General features: G+C 39.0%; 1 protein-coding gene across 3 annotated transcripts in view; it reads right to left on the bottom strand.

The window, feature by feature from the left end:
* Positions 1-23,022, bottom strand: part of DIP2C (disco interacting protein 2 homolog C) — a 143,156-nt gene that overhangs the window by 24,222 nt on the left and 95,912 nt on the right. For all 3 annotated transcript variants that reach the window (XM_018075646.2, XM_018075644.2, XM_018075643.2), the window contains exons 29-33: positions 22,079-22,209; positions 13,101-13,269; positions 11,988-12,158; positions 5,052-5,081; positions 3,293-3,354 (exon numbers count right to left, since the gene is read on the bottom strand). In XM_018075646.2, coding sequence (XP_017931135.1) covers positions 3,293-3,354; positions 5,052-5,081; positions 11,988-12,158; positions 13,101-13,269; positions 22,079-22,209 — 563 coding nt within the window. The remainder of the gene's footprint in view (positions 1-3,292; positions 3,355-5,051; positions 5,082-11,987; positions 12,159-13,100; positions 13,270-22,078; positions 22,210-23,022) is intronic.

The raw sequence follows: 23,022 nt of genomic DNA, 5'->3' as shown, positions 1-23,022 counted from the left end.
AAGAACTAATCCACTGTTAAGGATGAGGAGGCTATGAAATGTTTCTACTAATATCATACATATATTTTTTTGCTGGACACTTTTAATTTTATAAACATATGTACATATTGTTTTAGAACAACCTTGATAAGAGGGATGCTTGGGCTTTAAACATACATCTTTACTGATACACAAGGCTTCAAATGCTAACAAAGCCAACAACTTTTAAGTATAGGGTGTTTTGGTATGATGAGAAAAGGCTTTCTCTCTCTCTCTCTTTTATCTTCCAAGCACTTCTCAGCTTTTAGCATATTTAGGTATCTTGCACCTAACCACTTGAAAAGCTTTCTGAGGAGAACATGACTGGCCTAAAATGATGACGGAATGATCTGAAAACCAGCACTTTAGATAGCAGGACAAGAATATGTATATATTTATTCTATTCATTTTTCTCTTTTGTGGGGAAATGGGAGTAAAATTGTTTTCCCAGAGGCAGAGAAATGCAGCAATGACCTGACAGGATGCTCATGCCTGGAGTTCTGCTGCCTCTGCCCTCCCTGCAGATGCCAGATCATGCACCAGGAAGCATTAATCCACCTACTTTGCTTTTTGGACCTGAGTTAACCTCTCTAAACCGCACTTCACTGCAGTGCAGAGGCATATCACCCACTTGGTGGATAACTCAGGAGTCTTCTCCTGTTTTTTATTAAAAGCCCACGTGGGACTTGCCTGTCTTTGCTCACTCTTTCTTGGCCATCCTGAGGACACTCTGACTTTTAGAAAATCAGTAAGATGCCAAGTACAACAATACTGATGACCTGCCACCAAGAGCAAGCCAGAGCTGTATATTCTTGCTTTTAGGATGCTACTCAATTTCCAAAAAAAAGGTATCCTAATGCCATTTGAGACAGTACAGGGTGCCTGGGACATCTCATTAGGGCTAGCAAATACAATGTGAGCTCCATGGGAGACCCTGCGGGAGCAGCTGTAGCATCTAGAACTGCATTAGATGCTCACAGTCAGGCAGTCAAGCCTTTTTCCAGTATCAGAACCGACACCAGCCACTGACCAAGTGGTTGCACCCCTTGGTAAAAGTTTCCTGAACTTCCAGGTGAGCCCAGTACTACGGTCAGAGTCCCAGCAGCTAAACCAATGGGCTGGTAGCTCAAAACCACACAGAGACACACAAAAAGGTGTTTGAAAAACTCCACCCTCATCTAGGAAGCAAATCATGCAAATCCAGTGAGAGCTGGGAGGAACCATCTCATTTGGTTGACCAACCACCCCTAGATCTCCACACAGATTGTACATAGCACAGGTATTTTGACCAAAACTCCTATAAAAAAATGACATTTTCCTAAGCTGTGAAGTATGTGAATACATCATTACCAGATGAACTTGAAATAGTTGTATTCGAACTGGTTATTATTTTTATAGATGAGACGAGGATTTGAATCATTTCAAAGATTCAGCTGGTTTTTGAAGCAACTAAAAGTGTTATCATGCCAAGAAAAAAAAATTGCGTTCTGTCCTTTTCAAACTTTGGAAAACCTACTCTAAAATGTAAATGATGAAAAACATTTTCCCACATTAAGTGTACAGTGTAAATTTTTCGTATTTTTGGGGGACTGACTGGCCTGCAAAGACTCAGTGGGTTGTTAGTACACGGTCTCACAGTGATGTACAGCACTCTTTCAGTTATTGTTTAGTACTAGGGACATTCAGTTCTACTAAAATGGCTAGAAGCAGCAAGTATGAAGAGACTTTGTCAAATAAAGTTGTTTTCTTCCCTAATTTATGACCCATGAATCTAATTCTAAATTCTACAGGATTGGGTAAATGAGGCACAGCTTTAATCCATCAAATTAAAATCTACATTACCACAATATGAGAACCAACTCTAAAGATCATCTTTTATGTTCTGTAGAACTTGTCACTAACTATAAATTAAGACACTGCAAAGTCTGATTTTGATAATGATGCCTACTTCTCATTGACATACTAAGGCAGGGAAATACTATACCCATGGTTTATGCAACTTTTATAAACAGTAAATCTTAATTCTTCTATATATACACTTATTTTTATTATTTATTATTTTTACTAACTGTGAATGTTGCTTTCTCTTTCTGTAGAAAAGGCCTGCTTTCTTCTAGGTTGAGTATGACCACAAACTGTCTCTCCACAGCACTGCAGTTGCTGCTCCAGGAACACCAAGTTTCTGGGGCTGGGTTATGCAGATAGTTGTAGTTCCAAAGGACAGATCAAACATAAGTGTTTTTATTGGTAACATTGTGTGCAAAAGGAACAAAGAAACAGTGAGTCAAGTATCTTGCAGCTCCTTTCTTCTACCTGCCAAACTCAATGTGCAACAAGAAAATATGTGTATGTGTACCTGACTTAAGCACCCAGGGGGTAATTTGGGCCTGCAGTGCCCTGAGGTTTGCACTCTGCGAGTTGAGTGGGTCACTTTGATATAGCCAAAGTTGGTGTTCACCTAAGGGGAGCAAATTCTCTGTTAAGCTTTTAAGAAGGATGAAAGAAAAATAACAGAAAAAAAGCCCTATTTGGATAATGATTTTTTTTTTTAAGGGAACCAGGACTGTTAACTAAATGTTCTCCTTTTCCAGAGTTCATAGAAAACTTTTTCTTTTGTTACAGTTTTATAAAGACACTCCTGCTATAATTTTGACCAGATTATTGCAAAACTGAAATATATGTGCATGGGTAGTTTTTAAAGTTACACATGAAATCTCAAGTTTCTCTCCAGTCGCTAAGTCCTCACTTGTGTACAGATCTAACACTAAAGATTAAACTGGAAAATGCCCACAAATACAGAATGTGGTTGCTCACAGTGGCTGAAGCAAATAATCCATCCCCTCATAGTCCAACAGCATTAAGAATTGCAGCAACACCCCCCGTGGTCTCCTCCCTGTCCAACAGCTGCCAACCCAGGAGAAACACCTCTGTGAAGCTAAGAGGCCCAACAGAATTTCAATTCCTATGGACTGGATGGGGTCCACTACCTGAATACAAGTGTCATGAAATCCTGATGGCAATAAAGGCAGGGAATCCTATTAGTCATGGCAGTGGTGGTGTCATATGCTTCAGTTTTATCAATGGTAAAATTAACCAACCAACTAATACAGAATCCTAGAATCACAGAATGTCTCTGTCTGCTCGCTGGTGGGAGTTAGAACAAAATGAGAATTACAAAGGTTTCCAGGGTCTTTGAGGTGTGCTATAAGTGGTTTCCTTGTTAGAAAGTCTGTTAATTGTGTGTATTAGAGAAAAAGAAAAAGGTGGTTCCGACCTGTCATGCCTCAGTGCCCTCATATCAACATACACTGTGGTGGGATCTGGTCCAGATGTTCCCTGTAAACAACAACATCAGCTAATCAGAACCTGAAGGCTGGGAGAAGAAAAGAGTTTTACCCCCCCAGATAACCAAACGTTAATTCCAGTGCTAATTATGCTAATCAAATGACAAGTTATATTTAAGCAATTCATCAATCAAAGCTCAGCTTTACAGAATCAGAACAAGCACTGGAAAACATACCTACCGTCAGGTACATGTTACCTTGGGGGTCGGGAAAACACCAAGCAGTCAAACTACTTAACCAACACATGTCAACATAGGTTTTATTTGCTACAAAAGGCCAAGTAATCAGCACATGGGTACATACAAAACATGTTAAACACATTTTGCCATATAAAGGAAGGCAGAAATTGCTGAGGAGACACAGTTTAATGGCAGAAGCACATGGTCAGGAATGTGAAGCATGGTTTACTGAAAGTCTTCCATACATGCAACAGAGAATATACTTGAAGCTAAAGATAGTAAAGGTAGCACGCATGACATGAACCAATCTGGACTGAAGGTCTGTAAGCAATTATTCTGTTCCTTTTCAGTCTTCCACTGCATAATTTAAACCCTTTCTTTATGTCACAATATTTAGTTACTTGAAAAGCGGCAGACTAATTTTAGTTTCCTTCCATGCAGAGATGATACAGTCTTTAGGCCTTTCCACCCACAGATTTTCTGCAGTTTTGTAGCCTGCTATGATATGCCCTTATCCAAAACTTCAAACTCATCACCACTGAACATCATGTGAATTCTCAATGCTCCAGGCTAGGGCTCTTTTCTCTGCTGCAAACCTCATGCTACTGCAAAGCAGAAAGCTAGAAGAAAAACACAACTCCATTTTGGAACACTGGAACTTGGAAATTTTCTTTTCAGCAGAGGAATTAACCTAACCTTGGTGAACTTCAGGTGCACAAACTCCTTTATCAGTTATTTAAATGTTTAGTACTTTAAATAGCAGGCAACATCAACTCCTCGTGATTTCTGTCCCATTTGAGACATATTGTAGAGTATAATTCTTCACAATAGGAATATCTAGGGCTAAATTTTACATTTCTCCAGTGCTGGCTGATACTTTCACGATTTTTGAGCACCAAAAATCGCAACAGACATCCACAAATAGCTAATTTTTGTATCTAAAGGGGAAAAGAGTTACCACTACCAACTGATACTTACTGTACAGGTACTGATTATGACCCACCACCAGAGGAAAACAAGAGTAATAGAGCTGCACATGCATGTTAGCCTCTTTAGCTTGTTATACACAATACAAGATACAATATCCTCTCTAGCTATTAACGACACGATTTTCAGTCTACTAGTAAACTCAGCAGTGTAACAGACTAGTGCTGAGTGGAGAGCTTATTTGAAATATATGCAATGTTAAAAAGAAAAAAACAAAACCAAGGAAAAGTTGGTCATTTTTAAAAATAAAACTAAACCTGAATTGATTCGTAAAATAATGGAAACATTCAAGTTTGAAAATCAAAGACAATCAGTATGGTATTTATTATTTTCAGTGTGAATGAAATAGTTACAACGGACAGATAATATCTGATGAAACCTGCATCCAGATAAAGCTGTACTGGACTTATTTATAATTTCATAGAAGGATCTGAAAATCCCCAAATCTCCAGACTCAATTTCTAGTCTGTCCCACTGTTGGAAGCTGATAGGTGGGTATTGAGGGAACATGAAAATCCCCTACCTGCTCGGCCAGCTTCCCCAGCCTGTGAGGCTATAGCAGCAGGAATAGCAGGGATAAGGGAGAGAAGGAAAGAAGGTAACACAAGACGAAAATAATAATAAAAAAATGGGAATGAAGGGTGGGAGAAAATAAAAAGAGGAGAATGCAAAAAGCAGGGAGTAAAATAAAAAGAAAAACAATGTCAAATACAGGAATTTTACAAATTAACCATTATACCATTAAAGGTTAAAAAAAGTAAAAAATGAGGTGTCAACATTTTAGTAGAGCAACAGAAGAGACAGCTGTAGACTGCTAACCTTGGACAAACAGACTTAAATGGTTTTAGGACACTACAGACAATGTTGTTAGTGGAAAACGTGTCTAACATACTGGGTTTTTTGTTGTTTTTGTTTCTGAACTTATTAAATATTGTGGCCCTGCTATTTTAATGCACATACATTGAGATTGAGTTCCAGGTCTGCCATTTCACTACTAATAGAAGTTTGTAAGCGATGTCCTCTGGAAATCAAAGGTAAGTTTTCTTTTTGGAAAAAAATAAGATTAGTATACAATGGAGAAAGATACTTACACCTTCTTGCATACAGATTAACCTGATCCTAAAGCGAAGTAAAATAAAGCCTTCGTGCACAGTCTAACTACAAGACCATAAATAAATGGAGTCACTTCATAGCCCAATAATTCTTCATTCTTAATCTACTTTCTATGGTAAACAGTGTAATACATATAAAGAACAGTAAAATTAAAAGCTGATAAAAGCCTATCAGTACTCCACCACGAATGATAATGCAGCAAAGAGACAACAAAAAACTCTGTGGTGACTAGTCCTAAGCCACTACTATCATGAAGAGCATCTAATAGCAGATGGCTGCAGTAGGATTTGCCTTACAACTTGTGAAAACAAACAGCTCTGAAAGGATCAGCATCCCACATCCTTCTCATCAAACTTCTGAATGCCAGCAGAGTTAAAAACTGCAGCATCATCTGCCACAGCAGTATCTTAAAATAGATTTATTTTGGATGCAGAAGAAGATGAAGCATTTAAAAAAATAGGACAGATCTGCTTATTACACTGATGCCCCAAAATAGTATTGCTAATAATTCAGGTTGAACACTGCAGTGTAACTGCAAGAATGCAGGAGAACTGCTGAAATCCAGCAGTTACATAATTCATTGCATGTGACTACACTGCAGGTCCCAGAAAGGACTTTGAGAGTACCAGAGTCTTATATGGCTCCTAACTACAGAATGGTTTGAGCAGTTGAAGTATCAGCCATGACCCTCTGCAGCCAGCTGCAGCTGGGATACTCTGAAAGTGTTTCAAAAGAAGAGTCTTAGCCAAGACCAGAGTGACTGACTCGATTTGCCTGTGTACATTTATTTTGCGAGACAGAGAGCATTTGTAATGCTGGTAACAGGAAAGAAACAACACAACTTCGAGTGTATTTGATCCTTACTTAGGATATGCTGGGTAGTGTTCAAGGAAACAGAATGGGACAAACATAATTTTCTGTCTGAAAACAAGTATATCATAAGCCACATCTCTTGGACTAAATAAATCTCCTGCCCATGCATAGGCTGTCACTGGTGAACCATCCCTGGGTCTGTGCAAACCTCTTCAATATGCCAGGCTTTTATTCTTTTTATTCTCTGGGAAAACACTGCAGGTCTAACTGCCTGAATAACTACCCCAACAAGTCAGCTGTAGGGCTGACCACGTGCCAGGACTCAGTCCACAACTAATTTCCACTGAAGTTAAAGGCCAAGCTGCACGCTCTCCCCTACTTCCCTCCCCAGAGTTAAAAATCAGGAATTAGGGCAATCAGAAGTCCTAGGAATTTAAAAAAAACTACTGTTTTGGGTTTTGTTTAGATATCTAAGGATGTGGTCTCAGTGTTTACTCTGAGTCTACTTCTGCTCCAGTGATGCTCAGAAAAGGAATTTTTGGTGTACACTTGGCAATCTCACATACACAAGCACAGCAGCTGGAGCTGTGAAAAGAACTTTGTGGCATGACTCATAGTAAAGGTGGGAAAACAGAATCTGAGGGAACTCACCCAGAGCTATAGTACATTGCTAAATGTGAATATACCTCTGACAAAGTGCATGGTCTCCTGCTGCACTCTTCGCAGACCTACCCCTTATTACTTTTAATATGGAAGATGCTCAAAAGGTGTAATCTATCACTAAGTAAAAAGAAGTATTAACTTTAATCCTTAAACTGACTAACAAAGATTCCTTTGCTAGACAATGAGGAAAGGGTTCACTTCATATAACTTCAGCCATCCAAGAAGAAAGCATGCAGTGTAAGGTAAGAAGTGTCTCCTGATAGTGATGGTACCCCAAGATGGGCACCTGAGACAGGCTGAATCAAACTGCCTATTGAAGTATTTCTGTGATTCTACTGGCTACAGATGGATATGGGATAACTCACTTAACCTTGCAGTCTTTAGTTAGAGGAGACATAAAAGAAGTAAGATAAATCCTTTTCTCCTGCCCTAGTTTGGACAGACTTGTTAGTACATTTTCAGGGTTAACTAAGGAAAATGAACAACTTCTAAAAGTTTTCCTTCAGCTGAAATTGAGTAGAAGGTTGAATAAAATAAAAATATTTATTCCAAGTGTTTAAATGGAAATTAAGTAAAATCCTAGAGAACCATCTGTGCTGTTGTAAGAAACAGGCTACTTTTCATATCTATTTTTCTCTCTCTCTTGAGAATGCTAAGATGCTGGTTAATGAGAATTAAAATATGCTGGATGCAATCTTTTCATCTCAGAAATCCCGAGACCATTATCTGTGGCTATACAGCCATGAAAGGTCAGATATTAATGATATTTAAGTGCCTAAAGATGGAGGGGATTATTTATTTCCAAAAGCACATTTCTAAAAATCTGTTCCAAAATGACTACCTCAAAGGAAACATACTAAATTTGCTCTAAATTTGAAAGGAAATAAATACAAATGACAATGTATTAGTCTGTCAGTGATCTCAATCTGGAAATTAAGATAATTTGTACCAAAGGGATTATTACAATGATTTCCTTTTTAGGGTAACCTTCAATAAAACATTAAATTCTGCTATGAAGTCTTTATACACACACACAGAGACACATACATGTACATACAAACCCTCCTCCTCTTCTTTTTGGAGAGGGGAACAGTAAAAAGCAAAAGTTTTTTTTGAAAAACCAGGATACCTTTCCCTTGAAACACGTGAATCTTGAATTTGTCCACAAAATTGGAAATGAAGAAGGTATCAAATATAATATCCAAGTTGTGTTAGAGGTAGCCCTTAGAGAAGAACCCTGGATAGGTTTTTTGCTGGTAAGGGTCAACAGCTGAACACTGAGATATGTTTAATAATGTGATTAGTAGATACATATTTTAGGAAGACTGCAGAATAGGCTGGATCACAGTTATCCCTGTGGAAGATGGTGCTCCAGGAACCAAATGCTGATCTCATGGATGACACAACTTGGAAATAAAAAAGCAAAGACAGATGCTGTTGACTCAAATATCTTGAGAAGTATTTTTATGCAGTGTGAAGAATCCAGAAATCATAACCCATTTCTGGAACATATTGAAGACAATGCTAATTTCAGGAACAGTGTTGATCAAGAATTAAAATTCATTCTGTTCCTCAGCTGAGAAAACAGAATAGCCCACAAACTATTCTGGAATACCACTAGCCATAACCTTCCAGACAGTTTGGAAAGAGCATCCAGTCTAATTCAGCATCCAGTCTTTGGCAGTGTGTACTGCCAGATACTTCAAAGGATGTAATCCTCTATCTTTATATTCTCCACCAAAATGACATGTTTTGTGGTGATGCTTGTAAGTAAAATCTTTAGTAATTTTTCAAATACCTTTAAAACTTGCCAAACAAGCCTTGTCTCAAATGCTTCAAAAACCATTCCACTTGGGAGGGTAATGCTACTAAATATAGGCTGTCCTGAAATGGCTTTTCTTCATTCCAGCCACACCACTCTTTAGAAAGTGTTTGGTTTTTAGTTTGTCCTATGGACTGAGATGCCACATCTTAGTAGAACTCAACGATGTCTGGCACTAAGCCATATGATCAGCCAGGTTGTTTAACCATCTCACTTAAGGCTCTCATTCTGTGCTGTTCTTAAATTCATAATTAATTCATTAATAATCTTCCTTCAGAGATTTACCCACTTTAACAGTTTAATTCACTAACTCTTTCAAGGAATTCTGTAAAGAACCACCTAAGAAGCAAACTTCAGCTAAGGAGTCAACACAATCACAAGGCAGATATACACATTCAAGCCTAAATCCATCCTAACTCCATTCTGACTAGGACTTTCCGTTTCTCTGAGCGCAGAGTAGTGGGCTGACCCAGCCAGCAGCTCAGTACCCACCCAGCTCCCAGTGGGACAGAGAGAGCACAGGAAGAGCAAAAGTCAGAAAACCCACAGGTAAAGATGAAGAGTTTAACGAGTGAAGGAAAGAGAAAAACCCAAGTGATGCAAAAGCAATCACTCATCACCTCCCACAAGTAGAACAATGCCCAGCCAGTTTCTGAACAATGGCTACTTTAGATGACCAGCAGCCCTTTTTCTTTAATGCTGAGCATAACATCATGTGGCATGGCATATCCCAGGTCAGCCTGGGACAGCTTTCCTGGCCGTGTCCCCTCCCAGCTTCTTTCTCCCTCAGCCTACTTGCTGGAGCCAGTGGGGTGTTGGTGCTGTGGGCAGAGGGAGAAACAGGGAAAGCCCTGATGCTGTGCAGCACTGTTAGCAATAGCTCAGCCATTGGTGTGCTATCAACACTCCTTCAGTCACAAATCCAAAACACAGTTCCATATGGGCTTCTATGAAAAACATTAATTCCATCCCAGGTAGACTGAGCACAATGTTACTTCCAATGAGCCATACTTTGGCATTGAACCTGGCTTACTGCTGCTTATAGTCATTCCTTGACTTTATTATTTGTCCTGAATTAATGACCTGTAAGTGAAACAGCCACTGTGAACAGTCCAGAGACTGGTGCAAGCCTAAAATGGAGACTTCCACTATTGGCAAGCAAACTTCTGCAGCTATTTTGTTCTTGTAATCTACGGCATCTTTCAAGTCTGGTCCCTCCATGGACCAGAAATTAGAGAAGCTGATTTGCTTTTCAGAAGTAGCTCCCCCCAACCTAATCTGTTTGCCGTGAGGGTAGGTCATCACTTCCTTCCTTCCCCTCCTCTCTAAAACTTTATTCCTGGAGAATATTTATGGTAGCAATTACAGAATGACAAACTAAACAACTCTACCTCTGGGCCACAGAATGACTTTTAACCCTGCTCAGCTTTGCCTTGTCATATGCTTGATAATAACAATTTAAGACACCTTGTGCTGTAGGGATACCCTGCTGGAGTCAGAGAGAAAGCAAGCAGTACTGGAGGTGTGGCATACCTCCTGTATTCATATCCTGGTAACATTCTGAACTACACAGTCCCTTTTAGCCAAGGTGTGATGAAAGCCAAGATCCTTTAATGACATTGAAAAGGGCAAGAGGCTAAGGCAGGCACAGACATACTGGTCTGTGATGAAACCATAACCTGTATTTGTCAGATTTTTTTAATAAAATAAAAAAAAAATTACATTTACAATCAGAAAAAACAATAACAGATGTCTTATTTGCAGTGTCACTGAGAAGTTCTGTTCTGATTTCCACACCAAAGCAAGTATCCATGTTACATGCATGAGAAATCCTTAATGTAAACTAGGAGTAACTGCCAGATTTGAAATGTGGGATGTACCACACAGAGTAAAGCCAAGTTCTAGCAGGGAGATGGTGACTTTGAAGAGGTTAAAGACATGGTAGATGACCAAATGGATATGGAACTTCTCAGCCAAAGCAGCTGCCAATGCAGAAGATGATTCTTTTAGTACTTAAAAGGTTATTAAATCAGAAATTATATTACACCAGAGTAGGACACCTATGGCATTATTACAGGAATAATGTTTGGAACTCTGAAACCAAATTTGGAAAGACAGAAAGAGATCAAGAGTCAAAAAAATGAGAGAGATCAGGAATGCATGTCTTGAGATTCTTTATCTATTTATTGAAGACTAAGATATGTATTAGATGCGTGATAGAAATGAGATTCTTATTCTAGATTCAAAAAATGCAATAAAATAAAAAATGGCTGAATTTAATACCAGATAAATTTAAACTAGAAATAAGGCAAAAATAATTAAAAATTGAACATCTTAAAAAAAAAAAAAAAAGGCAAGTTAACTTTCATCATCCAAAGTTCTGGAAGATAAATCGATATACTCTAGATCAGCCTAAAACTATTTGCTTGGTGTAGTTATTACTGGATGAAAAACTAGAGGCTATTAAGAAATTCAGATCAAATAGCTGCAGTGCTCCATCAGTCCTTAAAATCACGACTCAATAAAGATTCCTCAAGAATGCAAGTTAAATCCTTTATTACCCCTGGGAATTTTCTTCTGATTAGTGGATCAAAACAGAATGAAATAGATGTAGCAAAATAATTTCCTTTTTAAGCTATAAACTGTTTGCAGAAAATACCTATTTTGTTAACTAAGTAATGGTTGGAAGTATTGTATAAAGAGAAGGAATCCATTTTACAACATAGTAAAGCAAACACTTGGAAACTGGAGTTTACATGACACAACTACATAATATTTTTGGAGTATAGAGGCATTCTGTCACTGTTAGGTGCTTTTCTGAATTACTGCATTCATGGGCAGAATAAATGCTATGAGTGCAACATGAGAGGGATGAATAGTTGACAAAGTAACAGAAATTTACTACCTGTATATGCAAGAGCATTAAGTACCACATGCATTTTCTTAATATGTCTGCAACCAAGCAGCCAAAGGAAATACAGTGAATGCTTCTTACTGAAAACCATTTTCTTAAAAATAACTTTGATCTTAAGGAGTGAAAAATCTTACCTGTAAACATATTGCCAAGTTAACTCTACAGCCAAGTGATGTGCTGACAGCCCGTGGATGGAGACCAAGGTCTTTAAATAACTTTGAAAACGACTGAGTAAGAGCTATCCGAGGTCGTTCTTCAGCCACTACTACACATGTCCGCACACGTGAAAGGTCCAGTCCCCTTGCCTAAAAAGAAGTCAAAATGTAACAAAGGCCACAAATGGGCAGATTTAATGCAAAACAGTAGTACTTAAGTGTATTATGCATGTATTATGATTCAAGAGGAACAGCAGAACAGAGGCTACGGTACCAGTACAATTTCCATCTTTCCCAGAGGCCGGATGGCCAGATGACAGTCTAATAGCTGTAGAGGAGCACACATACTTGCTTGTCATCTCAACATTAGCACACAGGAAATTATGGGCATGCTAATTCTAAAGGGAGGGAATGCTATTCCCAAAATTAATTCAGATGACAGTGAATAACAGCAAAAAGGAAGCAATGTCTAGACTTGGAAAAACTGATTAGGAAATTATTAAGCAAGGATGGTAAAGGCTGGAGACATCATAAATATCAGTATCTCAAGATCTAATTTAATTCAGTAGCACACTGGAAATTTTAGATGATTTCAGAAATTTAACTGGCTACTTGGCTTTTAATTCTGGGGGGGGAAAGGAAGATATACCCTCCTCCCCATACAATGAGGACAATCTAGTTAAAACAACACAGTACTTTTAAACGTGATTATTTAACTACAGAGGTCAAAATCAAATTAGTACTTCATATAATCAGGGTATTCATAAAACACACTATACAACATAATACTCCTTGGGCCTCTTGGACATTTACACCTCTGTTTTCCAACACTTGCCTATCAACTCAGGCTGCAACACAGATCAGAAAGCTTAGGTAAATAAAAGCCTTTCCTTGATGTTGAGTAGCCCTGTGATCTGAAAGAGACTGATTGATATTCATATATAGCCTTTGGCAAGGAATAACATGGGTTCTGTGGAAGCTGCTTGTGCCCTCTGATGATTTTCTCCCCGCAGCAGACATTTAGCAGAGCAGAGAGGCTCTCAAACACCACCCTGCAGGCGGCAGGTTGTGCAGCACAGCAGAATCACTCACCTTCAGCGACTCTGTTTGCGAACCGAGTCCCTTAGTACAAAGCTCCATGACCGAATAGGAACAAAAAGTGTCTCTCACTTTGTACTGACTCACGGCAAGAAGCCACAGAGCAGGATTGGTCTCCAGTTCTGAGGGAGGAATCAAAATAGACTGGTGTCCTGAATAAACGCTGTAAGACACAAGATTCATTAACACACACTAAACACCTGTGTCCACAGATGGTTACAAGCCATGGGGCACTAGAATATAGTTTATCACAGCACTGGATGAACTGTGTAAAGCCTTACAGTGCTCCACAGCTCCACAAGTTTAACATGAAATTTAACTCTTGTTTTTTGCTATACCTTTAGAATCTATGATGAATCATGAGGAAGGCAGGCAGAATGTGCTCCTAAACTACTAATTAACTCAAGATTCCAGTGGACTTTGCAGTTAGAACTGTACCAAAGAGAGCAAAATAGCTCAGTTATTAATGGTGGTAATAAGCAGCATTATAATACCAACAAAAATTATGTGTTGCTGACAAAAATTTTAGATTGAGACTTTATCATTTTAAGACACCTTGATTAAAAGAGTACTTGATTGCTTAATATGGAAGTAACCTGTCTCCTGCTAACGCAAGCAAGAGGTTTGCAATAATTTTCAAGGGAGTGAATCTGCCCCCAATTTAACAATCCCTGTGGCTTTAGATTTCTTCTGTGAAAGTTTTATTAACTTTTGAAGCTCAAATACACTACATCTCTTGTTTACTGGATATCCAGCAAGCATAAATATTGAGAAAAGACACTTATCAGGGTCCCTGGAGGAAACAATTATGTCAGAGCTAATTTCTCTGGCACCTATGATTCTCCTCAAGGGAAAAAATATTCCCAATTTGATGTCTTTATTTCCCATGGGTCCTATGCTGTTCACTCATCTCACATGGGTAGATTTACCATCAATTTTACAGTCCCCTCACGTCTCAATTTGTGATCTGCAGATATTTCAAACTGGAATGGTGACAGCGTAAAACCCCCAAATCATAGAAGTTCTGAGAAAGGACCATAAAAGCCCCCGAGATTTATGATGCACAAGAAAATTCCATTTGTGACTTGAAAATTTGAAATGCCAGGTTGGTACAGGAAAGCTGATGTTTTCAAATCCAAGCGCCTGAGGTAAGACATGAAATGCAACTTTATTTTCAGGAATATGAGCATCTCTGTAACACTGGACATCAGGAAGAAGACACACATTTTTGCAATTCTTGCAGACAGGATGCTCACACAGGTTCCCTCCTTGCTGAGGGAGTGCCCCCACTCCCCCTAAATCTAGATGAGAGTTCTTTCAAAAGCTGTACCATGTACAACAAGGTTTATGTGACCTGGATGTCTTTACTTGGTACAATAAAGGCATAAAAGGTGTCCAAGTCCAGCCATAATGGCAGTTAATAATCCAAATTGTTTAGGTCTCTGCTGGAGTACGAGCCAGAAGATGTCATGGAATATGTATGAACTACAGTTCAAACAATTTCATTTATCACAGGGCAGAAATTTTATCTTTGACTGTTTGTCCACATTTATGCCACTCCTGCTGATTCATGACCAGTGACTTGCCACGGAGTGATGTGTTCTGGGCTAGGGCTGACACGACGACTACGGCACAGGCCGGTCAAATAAACCATTATGCTTTTATGGAATCAGAATAAAGTATGACTGAACCTTGAACATGTGCTGCATAAACATGTGAAAAGAGATCTTGGCGACATTACCCACGCCTGAAAGGGGTATGCCCTGAGCTCAAGTGACAGATCAAAACAGCCAAGGAGTAGTAACAGTTCTTACTATAAATATTACTCTGTTCTTTCTTTCTTAGCCAATTCTATTAAGTTTTTCAGAGATGTAAGACCAAAAGGTCTCACGTATTCACAAATTTAAGGTTAGAGCCCCACAAACAATCAAGGTGTGCGATCTCTCTGGTAAATACGTAATTCTTACAAACAAGAAGTTGTAACCACACAAGTAAGAACCACACAAGCATCAAACCCTTCCCCCTGTCCTCAAACTCTTCTAGTCGATGCAACCTGGTAAAAAAAAATCTGCACAATAATAAACAAGTTACCAAAATGGTCAAATGTGGGAGAATTATTACTCATAACCATACTAAGATCCCTTAAGTACCATTTATTCAGCTGGGCAGAACATACAAAAATCAAGCCAAAATCAAAAGAACAAACTTGCTTCCTGTACTGAAAAGTGCCCCCACAATCTCCATAGTAATATGGAAGAGGAAAGCTGCATTGCTTCAGTAGGAAAACAGAAAATTGATTCCAAGTGTATTTTACCAGGAAATTGTCAAAAATAGTGGAATTTGGGAATAAAAATTTACACCAAAGACAAATATTTTCCCTCTCAGCATGAGGATTTGGATTTGAAATAACCCATCCTCTCTAGACTGAGGGAAACAAATACTCTTATGATAAGATATTGACTAAAACAATTACTCCAATTACACTGAAAAAAATTAAGATGTTGCTAGTACCTATTCTGAGTTTTCTAATGCCTCAAAAATACTGTGTAGTGCAGGATCAAACTGCAGAGCAGCAGGAAATATCCATCAGGAATGAAAGAAACTTTCTGAGGCGCAGAACCTCAGACGTGCTGCTCTTGCCTGCAGTACACAAACCTACAGACTACTGATATCATGCCTGGAAACCATGCCCAACACAGGCTTTGCCTACAGAGCTGTGGTTTAGTAACCCATACATATCCTCTGATTTTCTAGAGCAGTTGGTGGAGGCAGAAGAAGAACTACAAAGACATATTTCTGGGGTGAATGTGCCAGTTCCACAGCTGAAGTGGTTTATGCAGCACCTGGTCACCATGATGTCAGCCATAACTTGGCTCACCTCCCTGAATCAATCTCGGAAACACTATGGAGAATTTGTGAATCATTCCAAGCAACAAAATGTTCCTGATGGCCACATATCCTTGAAAATTCACAGGTTCATATTCCCACATTAACCCCTGAGAAGCTGTATATCACCAATGTTTTGATGGAGAGAAGCTGAGGAAAAAAATACTTCTTTGTACAGCTGGTTGAAACACTTCTACCATTCCGGTGGTTTCAAATCACTCTGAGATTTTAGAGAGTGTTTGCTTAGTATGAATGCCAAACACTAAGCAGAGGACCATGTCCTTGAACAAACTGCAGTTGTGGAAGTCTGCTTTGAAGATGCTGAATAAAGCTAGATATGGTTCCAAACCTACAGAAGTTCTGTCGATGCTGTCTCCATGTAATTCTAGGTATGGTAGAGAAGTTTGGTAGGTTCATCTGGGCATGGTACTCTAGATTTGCTAGAGCTAATCCTGAAACTGAGGCCCTGAACAAGGTAAGACAGTTCCATCTCACCTTTAAACACAATAGTTAAGATGGTTAAACCGTCAGCTTTGCTATTCTCATATGGGAACCAACAAAATAATGGTGAACACTGTAGCATCAAAGGGATCAGTGGGATATTAGGAAAACTTTGGGTTTTAAATATAAACTGTAGAACCTAAATTCCCCTTTCTGAGATTGCAACAATATTTGATACTTTGGACTAGGTGCAAGACTTCTTATGTAAATACTGGGAAGGAACTGTAGTGAGATTGCTTCTTCCACTGTTGTAGAAATCACCTCCTGATTCAAGTCTTACAACAGAAGCAGACACAGTGCAGAACTGCAGAGATTACCTGACAGACCTGGACACCTGTTTATCAGTCCTCACCATTTTTAGAAAATTCAAAAGGAGTAAGAGAAAAAGAAGACAAAAAAGGAGAGGGACTACAGAGCATCTCTGCATCATCTTGTCACAATGACTTTTGGGATGCAGATGCAGAGTGAAATGCAGGGGTGACTGAGGTGGAAGATCACTTTTAGAAAAGCTGTCTTCTTTTAGGTGCCTGCATAGCAGTCTGGGGTAAAGAAAGTATTCATGTGATTCACATGGTTGACAAAGCCTTGGATTTTGGCAGTGAGTGAAGAGCCTTGTCTGCCTGCACTAATCAAGGGCTGCCCAAGGACAGGAATACTCCAGGTAAATGTACCAGGATGTATTTTGGTACCATCTGATCACAACACTGGCTGCACTGCTTGGCAAGCTGTTTTGGCAGCATATGGAGATGCCTGGAAGGACATCTTGGCACTTAACTGTTCCACTGAATCAGAGACTTACCCCATATTGTGCTGAGGCAGATTAACAGTAAAGTGTGAGGTTTTATAATAGTTCCAGAAATTTCAACAGGTCAATAAATGCTGACAAATGGCAACTGCACAAATTTGCAATTGCTTCCTGGCAGGCTACTGACCCGTCACTGCCCTTTTCAGGTGACATGAGCTGCTTTCCCACTTAACTGGAGGAGCCAGGTAAGCACAGTTGAATCTCATAAGTATATGCATTTAGTTTCTGCATTTCTACAGATGATACTTGGCATTTGGTGATGAGGGACAGGTATGGGAACTGGGCATTTGGTAGAGTCCAAAATAACTGAGTTGCCATGCCCATAATTCAAAGCCTGTGAAGAGTCTGCATTGCTGAGTTAAACCTACATGGGACTGAGCAAAAGTCTTCACAATCACCTGGACCAGATCTTGTAGGAAGGACAGCCATCAGGGACAGTGTTTGGGCATATATCTCACTTAGGCTTCATAGGACTTGGGACAAAATTCAGCCTTCAGTTCTGGAGACCCACTATGTGCACAGAAGAGGGAATTTTGGAGAATGAGTAACGGACCTTACACCACCTGCAGAGTCCAAAGATGCCCAGTTGGCACACAGTGCACTAAGAGCATGACTGCACATGGTAAGCAGATAAATTATCAGTACTGGAGAGACAAGGGAGGCAGAGACAGATCACAAGTGTAACTACTGTACAGCAAAAGGCCACTGCTCAGCCTTGAGCACCACTTGGGTGGTGTCTTATCACCATCTCTCCTGCCTCAGTTACTCCCCCATGAATGGGCACGTCTACAGAGCTGACAGTCTCTCAACCCATCTCAGAACTCATGTATCAAGGTGATTCAGGGCTTTCAGCTGCTCTTGAACCTTCCAGACTTGAGGCAGGTTTAACAGTCCTATTGTAATGTGGAAGAAATGCTAATTGCCTCTCCACAAATTACCATACACTGGCAAAAGAAGCCCCAGGAAACTGGCACACAGCAGTTTGTGGGCAGATGCACCTTCACGTTCCTCCTGTGCTTGGTATGCACTTTGCAAAACACGAGAGATGCTTATGTTCATATCCTTCACTTCCCATGTCAGAATTATCCTGTTCTGATGTGGCATTTAGGCTTCTTTATGCAGTGTTGCCTTTAATTTGCTATAAAAGGGTTCATAAATTGGGCACTCATGCCTGCCAGGTACCTTCAAGTTAGCCTAAAAAATGTAACAATTAATAGTGAGTCCTAGCACACTTAAGTTTCCTAAAATGCAGTTCTCATGTTAGTGTTGCAATTCTTTGCTTATTTCTTGCACAGTTCCACTTGTTTGGCTACTAAGAAACCTTGCAGTCTCTTGCTGCAGAAGCTACCTAGCAGGACCACTGGGGATTTTGGCTTCATGCTATGGAACAGAGACAGCAGGATAGGAGAAAGCCACTTCACTGCACCTTATCTCAAAACCCTTCCCTGGATCATTTAATGGCATTCATGCTATTTATTACATGGCTGTTATGGACCAGAAAATTCAGTTCATCTGGTCCAGTCTGAGTCTGACTGACTTAATAAAATTTATTTTAAATTATTAATGTACTTAATTTTAATTTGAATAAGGACAATTCTATCTTCCAGTATTAAAAGTAGAACTGCAATATGAGTTTGCTTAGCTGGTCTAAAGTAGAGAAAAAATTCTTATTCTATTTCATTACTCAGCAACTATCAATTAAGTGAATTCTCACTAATGAACTGTAGAATGTTCTATTCTGCCCCACAGTGAGGAGCATTAAGATAGGGACATCTTAATTTCAGGAAGCATTTCTGAACAATAGGGTTCAGAATCCACTCTTTATTGTTGGAGAACACTTTTAATTTTGTTTTCCTTTTAAAGAATGTAATACAGTTTAAAATGTAATGCAGTGCAAGTCAGAATAGTAGGATCACCCTCTCAGAATGGATCAACAAGATTATTAAAGAGAAAAACGCAAACATAATGTATTCTTTTATTGAGACGAGTAAGAACCTGCTAAAATTAGGAAGTTAGGAGTCTGTGAACTCACATGGGGCTGATGGCTGCCGCCACACCTAGGACGTGCTGTTCAATGACAAAGGTTCCAAGGAAACCCTGCTGGAGCATGCAGCCAGTTTAGAGGGAACAATTCTTTTTAATGTATTGCTCTGCTTTGCAAGGTTTCTTTATTATTTTATAACCTTTAGGCCATAAAATAATAAATTCTTAAAATATAAAAACTTTGCAAAACTATGCAATATATTCCGAACTTACCAAAGGGCTGGCTCCATGCTCCAGCAGCTTTCCTAAGTAGCTTTGACCTCACAGAATGGGGCATTCTGGGGCACCGCAGTGGAGCAGGCCAGTACAACGTATAAGCACCTACAACGGGGATAAAAGATTAGTTTTTCTTTCATTCCTTAGTCAATGCCTCCTTTGGTCTAGTTAACAAAGGAATTAAAACGTACTTGGCATTTTAACCACACCCAGCACAGGAGGTTGATCTCTCTTCCTGATGGGCTCCTAAAATGAAGAGTCCCTATTTAACTCTCAAAACCCCCTAACTGATCAAAAATTGAAGATCTAACTTCATTTCTGTATGCCAGTAAAAATACTAATTTAGTCAATGGGAGTGGTGACACACAATCATAATTTTATATCAGAGTTCTCTGAGATAGAAATCTGGGCTGAAATGTTAAGCAGGATTTGGTTACGCTGAACCTCAAAGGGTAAAATGCAAAGTTGCAAAATTTCAAGTCATGAAGAGCAGGAGTCTAACAAACTCCAGGATGTATTTTTTGCTATCACATCAAGAAATACTCATTTTTAAAACAGTAATGAAATGGGAATTAAGTTTGTAAGTGGAATTAATGAAGCTGTATCTGATGCCAGCTTTCCCCAAATGACAATCGCAATTCTAGCAGCCCGCAGTTTTTCTGGTTTAATAGGAACGGGAGATCAGTGGCAAAGAAGGGATTGATGTGATGTGATGGTTCATGAGACTAGAGTGTTGCTGGCCTCATCTCAGTTCCTTCAACTCCCTTGTTTCCCTTCTCTTCTTTGAAAATAGTATAAAATTTTCTATTCCTTCTATAAGCTACAAAGGGCACAGATGCTGATTGCTTTCCCCCAGAGGTTTGCTGCTTTAATTCACTTGTCAGTCATAAACAAACTTCTCCTAAAAGGCTGAATACTATCAGTATTGGGAAGGACCTCAGGGTAGTAAATGCTTATTTGTTGAAAAAATAGTTTTGGAAGAAATAAAAATTTTTGTATTCAGGAGAGTCACGGACACCACAAATTACCTGAGTTTTGGAGAGGTCAACATTATCTGTGTTTTATGGCTCTGTCATGATGTTGTATATGCTCTATGTTTCAACATTATCCTATACAAGCATACATTCCTTAGTTGAACTCTCCTACGGTTCAGTCCTTCTCTGGTCTCACTGAATGCACTGAGGCAAATTTGGCTCAGCCCCCAGCAGAGCAAAGGCCTAGCAGTGATGACATCAGGACATGCTGGAACACGCAAGTCTATATAAGAAATACTCAGTGGACTTTAAAAAAATCATAATTTTAAAAATTTACCTTAAAACAGGGTGATTTGATTAAAATCTCAACATTTCTGTTTTTTTTTTTCCTGCAGCCTAGATATTTTTACCTTTCTTTTGGGGAAATAAGAAGCTGAAAAAAAAGTTTTTCAAAACAAAGGCAACTCTAATCCCTATGTAAAATCCAAAACAGTATTAGGGCAAGTATAGCTTAAATCACAAGAAACTGATCAAGAATTAATAAGATAATACTGTTAATCTTTAGCCTATTTAATATCTAATAATAAATATTTTAAAAAGGACAATAAAACAGGCCAACAGCCTATTTTAAAATAAACAATAATTGTTGAAAAGAAATCGTTGCAGTTGGTATCAAATAATGCTTCCTTCAGTTATTCAGTAAATTGGTACAAAGTTTATCCAGTGTATTTTTATTGCCCTGGATTACCTTCATTTTAGTAACTAAAAATAGCAATACTGCTAAAATCAAAGAACTTTCTATGGAGGGAGTAGAGATGTTGGACTACTGTGACTCTAAGATGCCTTCATAAAAACAGGTTCCATTAACACTCCCACAGTTCTTTCGCTTTGCATCAACCCAGCTAACCTTAAAAATAAATAAATTGATGGACCTGCTTTCAGTGCTGAACTGTAACTTCCCTGGAGTACAGAGATTGACAGAATTGTTTCTGTCAGAAATTTCTAAAGTTATTAACAAAAAAAGCTGATTCGCATTTCACTATAAATGTTTGGTTTTTTCCTGATAACTTCGCTACTTCCACACAAGTACCTGCAAGAAAACACATTTCCACATCTCTACAAAAATCACATCCCTAAGTCCTACAAATGAGGAAGTCCCCCGATATCTACTCTTGCTTTCAGATTAGAGAATGAAAAAGAAGACACCAGAAAACCGCTTCCTTAAGGTAATTTTGGTAAAGCGCTGCTTTCATCAAATAAAACAATCCAGGCTCTGCAGAGACAGCAGTAAAACAGCAGGAGGTCAATGAGCAGCCTCCTTGATGCTCTGTACTTCTAAGTCTAAATACCTACGGCCATGCCCCTCTCAAACAAACCATATCTTCCATACAGCACTCTCCACACAGCTTCCAGCAACTCCAGTTGCCTACGGCAGTCCCAGAGGTGTTGCCTGTTCTTCCCGTTCTTTTATCACTCACATCATCCAGTTTGCTGTGTTACAGTACAATGGAGACGGTGTTTCAAAACAGGCAGAGGAGAAGCCTCACCTGCAGAGGCACCAGAGGACAAACCCAAGTCCACAGTAGGGGTCCAAGCAGATCGCAACTTCTCGGGAGGGATAAAGCTCACACTGCAGCTTAATAGAACGACAAAAGGCACTAGTGGCTGCATGAGACATCTGAAAGACAACAGCAAAGTAATTAAAATGATCAACTACGTTGTTCAGAAGACTGCACCAAGTGCTTAAATCAGTTACAGGATAAAAACCCCCAAATAAATATTGACTTCATGCTCAGTGTAAGCACACATGGAATTTATATCTAAGGAAACATAATTTTCCTTCAAAAGGGTATCCAAATAATGGTGAAAGGGGAGAGAAGACAGAATGAATGATAAGTTTGAAGTGATTTAGGAAGAAAGCTGTGAGTGGTTTAAAGATGTGCTCCAAGCTATATGCAAAGCTAATGATAGCACACTAAACTTTCTGGAACAACAAAGGAATTAATGACTGCACAGCCTGAATGAAGCATTTTGTTGATCAACAGTAACATATTTCTAAGTACGTATTTCTTAATAAAATACCAATGCACTTTTTAAATGAACATGGATTTTGCCTGCAAAACAGTACAAAGGACCTAATCATTCAGTGATAAAGATTCCTAATAAACTTAGTAAAGTTTCTGTAATAAGTCTTCATGTTGTTTAATATGTCTTCAGCTCCTAGTTGAGAAACAGGCTCTCAAAATCCTGGTGAGAAAGCTCTTGGAGATAAAAGCAGATAGTAGAAAAACAGAAATAAAAAACCTGATCAAAAGGAAATTATCCTGGTTTTTCTTTTAATGTTAGGATGCTTTCCACATACACCCATCCTGACTTAGAAGTCCTAATGACAATGGAAACAGAAAAATATCTTTGTCCTATCTATTAGCAAACAATAAAGATACCCTCGTTAGAAATACAGTCTGGGTAGGATTTAACTTACCTAACCTTT

Source organism: Manacus vitellinus, unplaced genomic scaffold (assembly GCF_001715985.3).
Source record: "Manacus vitellinus isolate BGI_N305 unplaced genomic scaffold, ASM171598v3 scaffold_3_pilon, whole genome shotgun sequence".
NCBI lineage: Eukaryota > Metazoa > Chordata > Aves > Passeriformes > Pipridae > Manacus > Manacus vitellinus.
This window is presented reverse-complemented; position numbering and strand designations above follow the sequence as displayed.